This window comes from Pollicipes pollicipes, unplaced genomic scaffold (assembly GCF_011947565.3).
Source record: "Pollicipes pollicipes isolate AB1234 unplaced genomic scaffold, Ppol_2.1 Scaffold_2555;HRSCAF=2994_pilon_pilon_pilon, whole genome shotgun sequence".
NCBI lineage: Eukaryota > Metazoa > Arthropoda > Thecostraca > Pollicipedomorpha > Pollicipedidae > Pollicipes > Pollicipes pollicipes.
The window spans coordinates 32,804,292-32,818,130 of record NW_023596136.1 but is presented as its reverse complement, the minus strand read 5'-3'; the positions used below and the strand labels follow the sequence as shown (position 1 = coordinate 32,818,130).

Genomic DNA, 13,839 nt, shown 5'->3' with positions numbered 1-13,839 from the left:
CTTGCGAATAGGCAGCGCCCGTTGCCGGCAGCCAGGAAGGAACTTCAACGCATGTGAGGCTTTTATTCCAGCGTGAGAAAACAGCGCACGATCGTTGACACTCCTGACACACTTTGTATTGTGAGCCGTCACGCACAGACGACCGTCATATCACAGTTGGCCCAATCGGACGAATTCGAGTCAGTTCAACGACCGGGGCACCAACGGAGACCGTCGCATACTGCAGGTCGCGGCGGAGCCCATTGCACAAGCGGTCTACCTCCGAGCATCTTCACGGCGGTCAGCCCGCTCAGACAGCCACCGTCCTCCGAGGACTCGTGGTAAGGTCACGGCAGATGGGCGACGGGCCCTCGCCGGTGGCGCCGCCTACCGGAGGGCGTGCAGGGCCTCGGCGCAGGCGCGAATTAGCCCCACCAGCTGGGCGGAGGCCTCGACCGAGGCGCACGAGTCCAGCTGGCTGGCCGCCCAAGTTAGTCGGCTGCGCACGGCGGCCGCCGCCGCACGGACGGCATCATCCTCGGTGCCCGGTTGCTGCAGAGCGGCGGCGCCGGCCGGCCGCGGGTCTTCGCCGGCGGCCGGCCGCGGGTCTCCGTCGCCCACCGGCCGGCGCAGGGGTGCCGCCTCGGCCGCGCCGCCGCCGGACGCCGGGCTGGCCGCCGCCGCCCCAGCTCGCGCAGGTCTAGGCGACGAGAACTGCGACTCAGCCACCTGCCGGCGGGCCGCCTCGGCGCTGGAGGCTGCCGAGGTGCGGCGCGTCAGTCAGACAGCGGCGCGAGCGGCACGACAGGGCGGCCGTGCGACGGTCGGCAGAGCTCTGCTATCGATGTCAAAACTACGTAAGACCAGCACAGGCGTCACGAACAATTTTATCCACACCGTATTGGAAACGAACAGTGTCAGGTATCCCATAGTTATGAGGATGTATACCCCTCTACTCCCCAGGCTGCAAAGGACCAAGATGCTTGACAATAGTGACTGGGGATCCAGAGTAAAATAAAACGACGATGACCGCGAAAACCACATCATTTCCAAATATAACCAACGCCTTGAACATGGTGTTTACGACGTAGTAGTTCAGCGGCCCTAGCCGCCAGATACCGCGGGCTATGGTTGACTTCTGCCCACCTGGGTTGTCTTTCTCAGTGTCAGCGTCCACCTCCACGCAGGCCACGCAGTAAAGCTCGTCTTGCTTGTCACGGAGGTAGATGGTCTGGGGTGGAACGAAAGACAGTTCAAAGCGCGGGCAACACAACATAAAAGAACCCCCGTAGGCGATCAATTTCCGTTCAGGAGGAGAAAACCGTCCGACCTCAAGACAAAACACTGTTGTTAATGGCATCCCACTAAAGACACAGCCAGTCTGGTACAAACGAGCGACGAAAATTCACGCCAGCATCAAGAATGCAATCTTAACAGACTGTGACCATTACAACAGCATCATAAGCTAAATGGGGTTTTTGCATTATGGGTTTGGTGATGGTTTCAAGCCTACACACAAAACACATCAGTGGGCACTGCAAATTTACGTTTTAAAAATATTCCAAATAAACCCACCACTGCCTAGCAAAGCTGTGAAGAAAATACCGCAGCCTACGCAGCGCCAAAGCTCGATCAAGTTGCCACGGCACTCAGGGTTTTATTCAGATTACAAGCATGAATGAATAAAAGGGAGTATTTTGTAAAGGCTGCACTAGCAAAATTTTTGAATTCATCCAATCACAACTTACCGTGCACTTTGGGCATGTCTCGTTCAACATTTTGTACCCTTTGAGCAGGTAGGAGCCCATAAGACTGGAAATTTTGTCCGCTCTCTCCCGTTTGGCTTGGATAACCTTCATTTCCGCCTCTGAAGGCGGTGACCAGTCTAAATCGTCATCCATTTGGATGCCTATCACCAGGAGTCAGATGGTGTTTCTTCAGAGCAGACTAGTGCTCCACTCTGCACAGTCAGAGCCCACTTCTGAATCAGACGAGTTCATCATTAACAATTTGAAATAAGACAGTCAAACTAGAATTGATCATATTGCAAGCACAGGAAACTGCAGGTTGTTTAGACATCATTATAATAAAAGGTTTCAATCAATTTACTCCCAATGAAAGAGTTCATAGCCTGGGATGTTGGCATCAAACCATCCAGTATGCAAAATGACTTGGGATGACAGCATATGTCTTTGAGCCAGTGTCCGCACAATTGGGGTGTGCTGCTCAAAAACAAAACCAAATCAACTGACATTATGTGAGCAGGAATCCAACTCCCAAGAACATACCAGAACAGATTCTGCCAGAATAGAATTCAATGAATGCTTTCAGGTTTAAATCATTACTTTTCTTTTGGCTAGAAGGGGCAGGATGGCAATATTGTCTGACTGACATCTGGCGCATGCCGGGTAACTCTGGGCACAGCCATACAGTAAACACTGCCAGGTATCATCCTAAGGTAAGACTTGATGTATAACAGCAGTGGTTTGAACAAACATGATGGTTCTTCCATCATCATGCCCCCAGAACCAGAGGTCACTCACTCAATAATGGTTATTGAGCCTATCCCAGCTGATGCTGAGGGAGCTGCACTGGCTGAAATTGTCTTAAGAGGGGAGATACAATGCTAGGATTTGACAACAAGGCAGGTGGCTAAAGTGTGGGTGAGGATGTGGGATTTGGACTCCGCAATAAGACCTCTGATGATTTCATGTTGTGTGCTACAACATAAGTTTTACCATAGAGAGAGACCATGAAATGGCCCATTTTTTAACATAGTGCATAGTTGGCACACTTCAGGGCATAGATAACCAATGTTTCAGGAAACAACAGTGTTATAAAGATAATTTCTGGCAAAAATGCTACCAAAACATTTTCTGTGTAAAATTAATTGGAAAATTCAGCACAACTCTACTTGCCCTGGCTTTGGCGCATGCAGGCATGAGGCTCAGCTTACTCGTTCCAATTAAATGCCCCTTCAGTGAGTGGATTTATTGCAGACTGTCTTACAGATCCCCAAGGTTACAGACTGTCATTGCCAACATTTGTATCTCACTCTGCAAAATAGCACTGTAAATCAACTGCCATTTTTAAGATATGACATACCTTAAAAAAGGATAAAACAGGAATATGTTGGGGATGCTATACCACCTCACAAACATCCATGAACCAATGGCAGCGCCAACGCTGACCTCGCACTCAATAAAAACGTCAATTCCAGCTAAATTAAGTACGCCAACCAAACACTTTTTCAGCACATGCACCAGATACCTATCATTTCTTCTATCACCTATATATAGCTCTATGTCATATATGACGCCAATATATGCAGCTTCCCCCAGGCCCCCACCCACACGTTATCTTTTCCAACGGGGTGGGAATGGGCGCTGCAGCTGTCAGCTGATTGTAGGGACGTTCGCGAACTTTTCCAGCTGATTCTACGGTGACGTCAAAAAGCCACAAAGTCACTACCAGCCTAATTATAGTTTCTGCGTCTGATTCCGGCAAGTTAACGCGTGCCTGCGTTACCGGTTGAACACCCTTCGCCCGGTTGGGGTGGAGGCCTCAATTTCACCCCTTGGGATCTTAGAAGCTGAAAGAGCTGTAGACACCAGATCCGCAGGGTGTGTTAACCTGTACGTGAACACACTGGTGGCAAAATTTGGGACTCCTGGGTTATAACCTTCGGGACAAATCAGGTAAAATAGTTAAAATTCCAACTTGGTGTCCAAAGTGCATCAGAACCTAGAAGTGTTCTAGTTAAAAGATCGCTGGTGCTCATGATAGATCAATGAGGTTGCTTGGCCTTTCGGAAGTCATGGTGACCAGAATAAACAAAGCTGCTTTGAGTTTTGCCTTTGAATAAGCGTCAAAGTTAACGCTATGAAGTATGCCCTTCTTCAGGGACCTATCCTGACCTTTAAGAAGTCTATGAAAGATGCAAATACGGTTCCTGCTATCAATAAGCTCGAGAGAGTACCAGAAACTACTCCAAACAGCAGGTTCAAGAGTAATAAAACAGGCTGGTTTTGACCTAGGTCTGACCCTCATACCTGACCCTTATTCACTGGAATTTGGTCATTCAATTGTTGCATTGCCTAATACACCATTTCAGAGATATATGACTACGCCACCCAGTCCCCGCTGTATTGGGGCCGCTTGCGTTGCCAGTAGCGTGGCTTCCAGCATGCGACGTCCCGAGAATAATAATTATTAGCACGCGATAAGAGAGATAATGTGTACAATCCTGATCGCTACAAACAGGTTATCAGGTCTCAGTGCATCAGACATTTTTGATGACGTCATCTATCTTATTAGGACGATCCCCCCATCTCAGTTCTGGTACCGGGGGCGCAACAGTGATTTTTAAAAGTATGGTGTGCGATTTAAAATACCTGTAGTCGTGCTCGGCGGTTGTAACCATGTGCACACGATGTCATCGTGCAAATATGATCGGAGAGCAATGCAATTCGATCACTGGCCGACATCACCTTTTGGGTGCATTTGCTAGCGGTACTAGCAAATCAGCCTTTGTCGATGACGTCAGCTATTTTATTCGAACTATGCCCCGTCCCTGCTTTGGTGAGACGGCCACAGCGTGGATTTTCAAATGCGTGACTTGTAACTCATAGTACCTTTAGTTGTGCTTGGCGTGTGTGACCGTGTGCCCATAGTGTTATTGTGGGAGAAGGTTCAGACGACAATGCTCTTCGCTATCTGACGAAATGACCTTTTTACTCAAATCGACTCGACGAAGTAGCGTAATGGACAGTTTATGGCACCGCGGGAAAAGTACTGATAAGCGAGGGTCAAGAAAGCTACTGTGCACATTTGCTACAGCTGCTATAAAGCTATCAGCTGCCAGAGCGTCAGTCCTTATCCATGACGCCATTTATCTTATTCGGACTATCCCATCCAAGTTCTTGTAAGAAGGCCGAAGCAGCGATTTTTAAACGTACGGCTTCGACCCAGTCTCGACCTTGGCCCCGGCAGTTGCAGTTGCAGTTGCAGTTGCAGTTGTTCCCGCCGGCGCGCTCTGACCCATCCCGCTCGGCCGCGGAGGGTTTAGACCAGCAAGAAAGCGGCCAAGCGGCCTGACAGTTCTTCAGCAGCGGTGGTGCTCCGACGACTGTGACGAGATGTCTGCCTCGGTGTCAGCTTTTAGTGATGCAGAGTTAAGAGGCAAGAGGTCTACCTGTCTAACGCCATTTATTGACACTTCATCGATGATGCTGTCAACGGGCTTTGGGGGAAAGTGACGGGAAACGGTCTCGTCTTTGAAAGAAGGATTGCAAACTTTGGGCGAGACCTTTGAAAAAAGATCAGCTGATTGAAGAAATGCAAGGCAAAACCCGATCGCGTCAGGATCGGTCGGTGAATGGGGAGAAGCGGGTGGAGGACAGGAAGCGTCACAGGCCGCACCTTAGCCTGATTCTTCGGGGCGAACAAATTGGCAACGGAGAGGTGGAGAAAACTTAGAAGACATGACACTTAAGATAGCGCGCAAAATCTCCCCTTGCAAATGCGTGGTATAAAACGGTTTCTCGAAAATCTACCGGCTGTTCAAAGAAAACACCGATATACTCATTCGTGAACATGGACCTCAGGAATGAACCTTACGAAGACCGATTCAGTCTGAGAGGAAGAGAGGTGGCCTCAAAGTGAGAAGTGTGCCATTATGGCTTCACGACGCGCTCAGTTGCTGCCATAGTGTGTCATCTGCATCAATACCTCACCCTGGCATGCACCTTACCCTGGGAAGAAGCGAAGAGTGTTCCTGGACGAGCCACTCATCAAGTCAAGAAGGGACATTTTCATCAACAATCCGCCTGAGATGAAAAGGCTGACCGAGTCGGGACGGTACTCGCCAGAAATGGAACTCCCTGCTCCAAAATGGTGAAGCATTCACCATCCATCGAGGTCTTCTCCATGCAGCAACTCAACCTCTTCATGCGGCGAGTGCAGGCGGCGGCGACGCCTCAGCTGCTTCAACCGTGGATGCTGTCTCCGTGGCGTATCCAGCCTCGGCCTACTCAGCCACTTGCCCGTCTGCTGGGTTGGTCGGCGGCCCGACGTATATGAGAGAGAAAGAAAGAGAGAGAGAGAGAGAGAGAGAGAGAGAGAGAGAGAGAGAGAGAGAGAGAGAGGAGGAGAAGAGAGAGAGAGAGAGAAGAGAGAGAGAAGAGAGAGAAGAGAGAGAGAGAGAGAGAGGAGGAGAGGAGAGATAGGAGGGAGGAGAGAGACGGATGAGAGATAGGAGATGGAGAGAGAGGTGAGCTAGGAGAGAGAGAGAGACGGGATTAAGGGGAAAAGGAGAAGAGGAAGATGACGTAATTCATTTCAGGGCATTTGCTATAATGGCAGTGATCTGGCTATGGCTTCGAGTATCAAGTCATATAGCACATGTGCACAATATACATGTGAAGTAGGATACTACCAAGTTGGTAATATATCTGTGTTTATAAGAGTGGTTATATGGGGAATACCTGATTTGCGTAGTCGCACACCACATCAAAACGTTTGGAGTGGGCTTGCGCTCCTGATATTTCTGCCGGAGATCGCCACTCGCTGCTTCGGAAGCATATCTCTATGCATGGGGACGCAGGTGTTGCGCCTGCTTGGCAGTGAGTCCCGCATGAAAAACCGGTGCTCAGTATTCTAGCAATGGTCGGATGTAAGTAATCCTTCACACGAACAAGCTGTTCCTGCGGTGGATGGTACTTCTTCATTATGTAGAGCATATACAGAGCTTTCGATGCTTTGGTTATGGTTATATACGTCGTGCGGTGGAGGCAACTGCCGTGAAGGTGGTGGTGTGGCTCCGGCAGATGCGTGCGGGCTGGCACAGCGCCAGTGAAATCATGCGATTCAGCCCTCGACCGTGGGCTGTACAGTGCTGACCCTTTCAGCTAAAGCTACGCCCTTGGTCCCATGGTCCTCTGGTCCGTACCTTATGTTGGTCAGGCAGCATCAGCGCCGAACGACCGGCTCGGCGTCGGTCTGGACCCGACTATTAATTCCCTAAGTCAGCACAAGGCCGGGGCCCGTGATTTACATTGATTCGGGGGCCTCTGAGCCAATGAGGGCCCCCAAGTTGACCAGGAGTCCACAATGTGTGACATGGGGCGCTGTGTTGGTAAGGAGCTCCGGGTCGATTAAGGCAGTGCTCGAGGGACCCAAGACCCTCGGGGGACCGAGAGACCCAGCATACCATCGAAGATGACAATCAAAAGACCCAATCAGAAGGCTGAAGGACCCGAAGAGCTGGTAGCAGATCGCTTCCCAGTCCGCAGGGCCATTACCTCAAACGTCAATCAGGTGGACCCTTGCATCGATTGAACTCCCGTGGGACAATGCGGGCCTTAAGCCAACCACAGATCGCCGACACCCAGCAGTTAGCTGTGTGCCAGTATCAGTGCAGTGGGAGAATTTCCAGAGGAAGAAGGCCAGGACCGCGATTCGTATTGTTTTGGGGTGCCTGAAAAAAGGAAGGACCATGTGCTGGTCAGGGACCCACGGCGTTGAAAAGGGGGCCCTCCATCCGCAAGCCCCGTCTGGTCCCTTCTGGTCCTGCATGGTCCAGTCAAGTCCCTTCCGGGTCCATCCGGTACTATCAAGTCCCTTCCTGCTCGGTTTCCCCTTATTTGTTCTATTTCGCCCGGCTCCGTCTCCATTCATGACGTCCATTTGGTTCTGCCTGATCAGGTCGTTTCTGTCGGAGTCTGTGTGATCACATTCTGTCCCACCCGACTCCTTTTACCCCCTTAAGATGTTGTTCGATACCGTTTTTTTCCCGCCCGGTCGTTTCATCCCGTCTGACTTGGTCCGGTCCCATTCGCTCTTGTCCGGTCCGTTTCAGTAACATCTAGTCTCCTCCCATTGGTCCGTCCGGCATTTATTATCCCATTATCCCGTTACGTTTCATCCGGTTTCGGCCATGTATCGCCGATCATCGACATAGTTGTAACCTCAGGCACCGCTGTTCTATGGACGAACGGCTGTCAGGAAAAGCCGCCTTGGCGTTAGAATGACTACAATGCAGCCTGCAGACACACGGCAAAGGCAATTCACTATTTTATTACGACGGCAGCCAAAACATCGGAAACCGGTGGTAAAGCTTCGTTATTGCTTGCACATTTCAAAACAAGTGTCGAAGACAGACTCTGCCTTTTGGGGCTGATTTCTAACGGTCCCGGGCGGCCTGGAGTTGGACACGGACATTGAGAAGCCAAAGCCTGTTCCCTGCCGTGTTGTTGGGGTCCGACATCGTGCCGGCCACGATGGAGAACACAGCCTGACCCTGAGTCGTGTTTTGGCTGACGTCGAACGACCCAGGAAACGGCCGTTAAGCTGAATTGGCCTCGCCGGTGGCGGGTGTCAATGGTGGGTGTTGATGGTGGGTGTCTTCCAGTTAAGGATCGTCTGCCTTCGAGGTGGTTGTGTTACAGATAGCAGTCGGCGGTCTCGATGGGTGGTGTAGGCATGGCATTGCCTAATTTGAATTTAAGAAAACCCCAAATACTAAAGGAAACTTCAAATTTCAAAGCGCAGCTGAGCTGCACGTCATCGGTGTAACCATTAACTACATCGCTCCCTGTTACGCTGCTCGTTGTCGACGTAACCATTACTAACAGCGTTACAACACTTTGGTGGATTACAATCCTTGACTTCGGGCCGGAGAGCAAACATCGATAGGATTATTGTTCTCTTGCACGACGGATGCTAGTTCCAGCGATGAAGCCGCAGGTCGATTGGGGTTGTAGATTTACAATCCTCCACGCCCGTGTGCTCGTGCGTGTTTGCGCTTTGCGTTTCATCTGTACGCGTTCCTTTGATGGTACGCGTTCGCAAATGCGGCTTACCGTCCTCTACCACTGCAAAACATCAGCATAAAACCGCCGTGCCGGACCAGACATCGTCGCTCCAACGCTCGACCAACCATGAACCGCTGGGAGCTTCGCGTGAGCACGCGCCGCCTGCGGGGAAACACCAGGGAACCGGCTGGCCGTGGGCGGCCGGTCCGGCTGCGCGGCGCCGGGCCGGCTCGCGAGCCGATGCCTTTCACCGGGCGCCGGCCGCGCAGCGCCGCCGCAGTGGCCTGTGTCGACTGCTGAGCGACGGGAGATGTCGCCAGCCCGGCACGCCGTCCGCGGTGAGAGGCGGTGAGAACGTGCGTCAGGCGGTGAGCGCGGGGTGGACGGCGGTGAACGGTGCTGCGGGACGTGAGACCGGAGCGCGGGCTGTGAGCAGTGTGAGGGGGCGAGGGTGGGACTTGAGGCGAGCAGTGTAGCCTGTCAGGCGGTGAGTGTACACTGCTGAAAGGCTAGAGCTCTACAGAGGCGGGGTGCACTGCATTGGAAAGGGATGCCTTGAATGAGAGGCACAATGTAGAGGCTCAACGCAGATCGGAGCTGCGCAGTCTCTGGTAGGTAGCAGTTGATCTTGGGAAAACCGTGTCGTGGTCACTTACGTAACCATCTCAAACTCTCACCAACTGCATAACGCAGGAATGCAGTTGATCCACACCGCTGCGCAGGCGCATCGCAGCGCTGCAGTGACATGCAAATGCATTGTTCAGGTCCGTACTTTTTATTGCGAGTTCACAGGACCGAAGCGGAAACGTATGCTCTTTCAGAGCGCTGCGCACCGCTCAGCCGGAAGACATGTATTCCGGTACTCAAGGTCAGGCGCCGCCCCAAAGCTCGGCCGACCGAGCAAGGCGTGCTGGTGTGCGACTGCGACGCGCCACATCGCTCCGCTCCTAATGCCACGAAGCCGTCAGCGTTGCGCTATCATCACGAGTTCATCGCACGTCTGTGTGGCGAACGTGCGTGTGTCCTTGACGCGTGGCGAAAAACACGCTGCTGCTGACGCGCGGTGAAACCAGTGTGGGACATACGCAGGTGTGGTCGGGACGCCTGGCACAGTTCGTAATTCTTCGTAACCAGAGCATAGGACATACAAAACTTTGAGCGTTAAGGACGCCTTTTCAATCGAGTCATGGCTGCACTTCACGGGCGACGAGCCTTCCACGTGCTCGGAAAATGGAGAGGGAATGTAAGATTTGTCCACTAGTGGATGGGTATTTCTGTGGGGTTTTGGTTGGATGGGTCTGTTGGGTTTGAGTTGACTGGGTCTGTTGTGTTTGAGTTGACTTAGTCTGTTGGGCTCGGTTTGGCTGGTCTTTTGGGTTTGGGTTGGCTGTGTCTGTTAGGTTTGAGTTGAATGAGTCCTCGTCCGGACCAGAGCTCGGCAGAGTCGGTATCCCAGCCACATGTGAACGAAGCCGGCGGATTCAGTTGGGTGACATATGAACGAACGTGTGACGTTTGTATGCATATTGGGAGGCCTGAAGGTCACCAGGAGGTCCATCATTAATGGGGCACGCCCACATGGGGTGGGACAATCCACATGAAAATCGCCCTCCCCTCCCCTCACTCTGCGGCCGTCGGTGCTTGGAAAATATAACTTGGGATGTCGCTAGATTGCGAATTCCAGGGTTCTGTGTGTGCTCAGCGCGCAAAACAGACCGGCAGGGGAGCGGGTGGGGGGGGGGGGGGGGGAGCGGGATTTTAAAAATGCCGCGGCGGAAAAACACAAACAACAACCAGCTCGACGTCACGAGCCAGAGGGCGTGACCCGGCTGATCCTGACTTGAGCTGCCGGTGAATCGGTCCGGGCTCACCCGCCGCACGCGTGACACCCCGACCTTTGTGGCCTCGGTGACCTATGGACGGCGCTGTGGTGCGGTCGCGCAGTTCACTGACGGAGCACAAAGGAGCTGTTGCAGGGAAATTTGACGGATGGAAATGGACTGTGCTGGCGCGCGGAGCACAGTTCAAACTGTCTGGTTAGTCCGCAGCATTGCAATAACACGAGAATACGTGATGTGGTGCGCATTGCCAGTGGCATAGTCAAGAAGGAAGTCTAGGGGGCCATACCCCCACTCCTGGAGGTGACGTGGCTTCTTTTACAGCGCGGGTAGAGTTGGAAACGCAATATGAACAGTGTGGTTGCAACCAAATCAAGTCACTCAAGTCACTAAAATGCGCACGTGGTCTACGCTGCGTGCGCTTTTGCCGGAGTGCTTGGCGACCCTGCATGTCCCTTATGGAATGAGCTGTCTGGTCATCGCATCCGTATGAGGACGGCAACGCGATAGAAATACGAAATCGGATGAACAATGACGTGCTACTTGAGAGGTGTGTCGCCCACTACTATGACTGTTGATTAGAATAATAATAAACGCTTGTCGCTGATGTAGCCTAGCTTTGAAAGTATCAATTTAGCTATGCTTTATCGCTGGTGCTCCACGGAGAGCACTACATTTGCAACGCAAATGTAGTGCTCTCGATTGTCCGGCTGCGCTTTAAGCGGCAAGTGTGACATCCGAAGTCGTACGATTGTGCACTAGCAGCGCCGTTATCAGTGCGGTGCTTGACCAGCCAGCTCTGGCGATTGCGGCCCTCTTGACCGGTTGATCTCCGTTGTCCGCAGCGCTCCGGCCACCCCAGATAAGATGGACAACAGCGCATTCACGCCGGAGCCCTGCGACCGACCGGACGGCGCGGACGGACCGCCGTCGACGACCGAGGTGGCGCTCGAGATGCGGCCGTGCCACGCGACCGAGGAGAGCCAGCCGTTGTGCCAGTGCGACAAACACTGCGTGTGCGGCGAGCCGGCGGCGCGACCGGCCGACGCGCCGCAGGTGCGGCTCAAGCAGTGGAACCGCGCCAAGACGGCGGCGCTGGTGGCCGGCGTGGCGGCGCTGCTCGTCTGGTGCGGTGTCATGGTCGCCATGGGCCACTACGGTGTGCTCTGAGCCGATGGCGACGTGCCGCCGCAGCGCGGCACTGCGCAACGCTCGGCGTAGGCGTGTCTGCAGCTGGCGCAAAAACGCCCGCAGACTGCCCTGGAAGCCAGGCGGCGGCCATGCGCTCAATGTCGCCTGCTGCCGCCCGACGCTCCGGCACGGAACAGCGGGCGGTGTCTGCTGCTGCCGAGGCGGCACCGTTCTCCAGGCGCCGTGGCTGAGGTTGGGAGACTGCCGGCGTGTTGTCCCGACGCCTGTTCCCGTCAGCGCTGCCGTGTGAGCACAGACCACACGCCGTCCCGCCGTCTCTCCGCTGCTCGGAGGTGCCTGTGCGGCTCTGCTGCGGGAGACAGAAGAGCCATCTGTCGGCGGCCGTGACAGGCGCGGCGGCAACGACCCGTCCCTGTCAAGTACGCGGCATGATAGCTACCTCAGCTGTCAGACAAACACAGGCCACCGCGAACTCTTACCGCCTGCGGTGCGGGACGGAGCAGTCCCGGTGGGCTGCGGCATTGAAGCATAGGTCCCGCCCGCCTCATAGGGAGAGACAGACGACTGGTGAGCTGCGCGATTGGTTTTCGTCTCCTGGACTCTGCAATGTGAAAGGGGGTCACCTCCCTGTGCTTATTGCATTTATTTTCGCGACGCGATATTCGCTTCAAAATTGTTTACCTTATCTGAATTGCATTGGTATTAAAATTAGAATCGCTTTTTTAGTAAATCCTACTGAAATTAATTGAGACAAACTTAAGAGCCAAGTACGTACTATCGACAACAGTGTTGTTCCCACTCCGGGTTCTTTATGTTGATATTTGTCAAACGTGCGCTTTTCCGTCGCAATTCGTATGTAAAGTTCTTGCCTCAGCGAAGGCCAAATGGCAATTTCGCACCGCAGACTGGCACTAGGCTATTTGGCGGTGTCAGACGCATTGGCGCATAATGGGAATGACTGGTGCGCTATCAGCCACGCCAAGTTTTATGAAAAAAGCTTTAAACTTTTACAATGGGAGGTGCATTATCGTCATTCTCTATCCATGCTGATGTGCTGATATGGACAACTGGCAAAACCGGCGAACAAATAACGACTGAAGAGGCTTACAATTGGCAAAAAAGGACGCCATAAAAATCACCGAAAGACCTGGAACATTTCCTTCACATCAATCGCAAGAGTTGTTATGCCCTTCTCAGCCTGCCTCGTGTGAAGTCACGGCCGGCTGGCCTTCTTAGCCTGCCTCTTGTGCACCCACGGTCGGATGACCTCCTCAGCCTGATAATGAAGAATGTGATGAAGGCTTCCCGGCAAGAAAACCTGGCATACGGCCCTGTGCGGGTTTCTGTTTTCCAATGTAAACTATGCTAATAGTGGGCAATACGGTGACATGACGATCAAATGCACAGCTCGAACGGAAAGGCTGTGATATCGAGATGAACATGTTTTGAAGAAATAAGATGTACCGCATACGCGAAGCCTGTGTTGGTGTTGCCAGCGCTGCGCTGGTGTTGTGCGCTGCCCTGCCGCTGTCCCGCCCCCCTGCAATAGCGAATTTATACTGAGGAGCCCATCGGTCAGCATACGAGCCAGATGGTGTAAGCGCGCGACTCGGCACGTTGTGACTCCGGTACATCCGACATCAACACACACTCATGTGAGCCACAGAACTAGGGTGAGGTGGGTGGACCGGGGTATCAATGGGGCAGTAGGCCCGGTTAGGCACCATGAGCGGCGTCTCCCCGTACATAGTTGTGCGCCCTTAACTACGGGATCTGACCTCCACCATTGCACACTGCGTAGCTGGCTCCCGTCCGCAGCCTGTTTCAGTATCTGACACTGCCTTCACTTCACGAGATCCGACGCACTGATGAACGTGGGCACCTCACTGACGGGTTTGTGTGAACTGCGAGCGGTTGGATCTCATGTGCCCTCACGGCCGGAGGGCCTTCTCAGCCTGCCTCGTGTGAACTCACGGCCGGAGGACCTTCTCAGCCTGCTTCGTGTGAACTCACGGCCGGAGGGCCTTCTCAGCCTGCTTCGTGTGAACTCACGGCCG

General features: G+C 53.3%; 2 protein-coding genes across 16 annotated transcripts; one reads left to right on the top strand and one right to left on the bottom strand.

Moving 5' to 3' along the window:
* Positions 1 to 48: 48 nt before the first annotated feature.
* Positions 49 to 3,357, bottom strand: LOC119112109 (protein ZNRD2). Of its 9 annotated transcripts, none has more exons than XM_037236186.1 (4): positions 3,333 to 3,357; positions 1,728 to 1,957; positions 1,126 to 1,210; positions 49 to 737 (listed from the first exon to the last, which is right to left on the bottom strand). In XM_037236186.1, exons 2-4 carry the CDS (start codon positions 1,878 to 1,880, stop codon positions 367 to 369), a joined length of 609 nt encoding a protein of 202 aa, XP_037092081.1. In that variant the 5' UTR covers positions 1,881 to 1,957; positions 3,333 to 3,357; the 3' UTR covers positions 49 to 366. The 9 variants fall into 9 exon arrangements, with proteins under 9 accessions (XP_037092081.1, XP_037092036.1, XP_037092087.1 ...); XM_037236141.1 differs by having other exon boundaries at positions 1,728 to 1,960; positions 3,333 to 3,351; XM_037236192.1 differs by having other exon boundaries at positions 3,269 to 3,346.
* A 5,693-nt stretch (positions 3,358 to 9,050) lies between these two features.
* Positions 9,051 to 13,258, top strand: LOC119111853 (uncharacterized). Of its 7 annotated transcripts, none has more exons than XM_037235704.1 (2): positions 9,051 to 9,130; positions 11,476 to 13,258. In XM_037235704.1, exon 2 carries the CDS (start codon positions 11,498 to 11,500, stop codon positions 11,798 to 11,800), a length of 303 nt encoding a protein of 100 aa, XP_037091599.1. In that variant the 5' UTR covers positions 9,051 to 9,130; positions 11,476 to 11,497; the 3' UTR covers positions 11,801 to 13,258. The 7 variants fall into 7 exon arrangements, with proteins under 7 accessions (XP_037091599.1, XP_037091585.1, XP_037091592.1 ...); XM_037235690.1 differs by having other exon boundaries at positions 9,057 to 9,140; XM_037235697.1 differs by having other exon boundaries at positions 9,057 to 9,160.
* Positions 13,259 to 13,839: the final 581 nt, after the last annotated feature.

Excerpts from the sequence above, each read along its gene's own strand:
- LOC119112109 (XM_037236186.1), bottom strand. The coding sequence starts at position 1,880 with ATGGATGACGATTTAGACTGGTCACCGCCTTCAGAGGCGGAAATGAAG. Across the intron at positions 1,211-1,727 it reads AGACATGCCCAAAGTGCACG|ACCATCTACCTCCGTGACAA; the intron begins GTAAGTTGTGAT and ends GTTCCACCCCAG. Across the intron at positions 738-1,125 it reads CACTGAGAAAGACAACCCAG|CCTCCAGCGCCGAGGCGGCC; the intron begins GTGGGCAGAAGT and ends GCACCTCGGCAG.
- LOC119111853 (XM_037235690.1), top strand. The coding sequence starts at position 9,103 with ATGTCGCCAGCCCGGCACGCCGTCCGCGGTGAGAGGCG. Across the intron at positions 9,141-11,475 it reads GCCGTCCGCGGTGAGAGGCG|CGCTCCGGCCACCCCAGATA; the intron begins GTGAGAACGTGC and ends CGTTGTCCGCAG.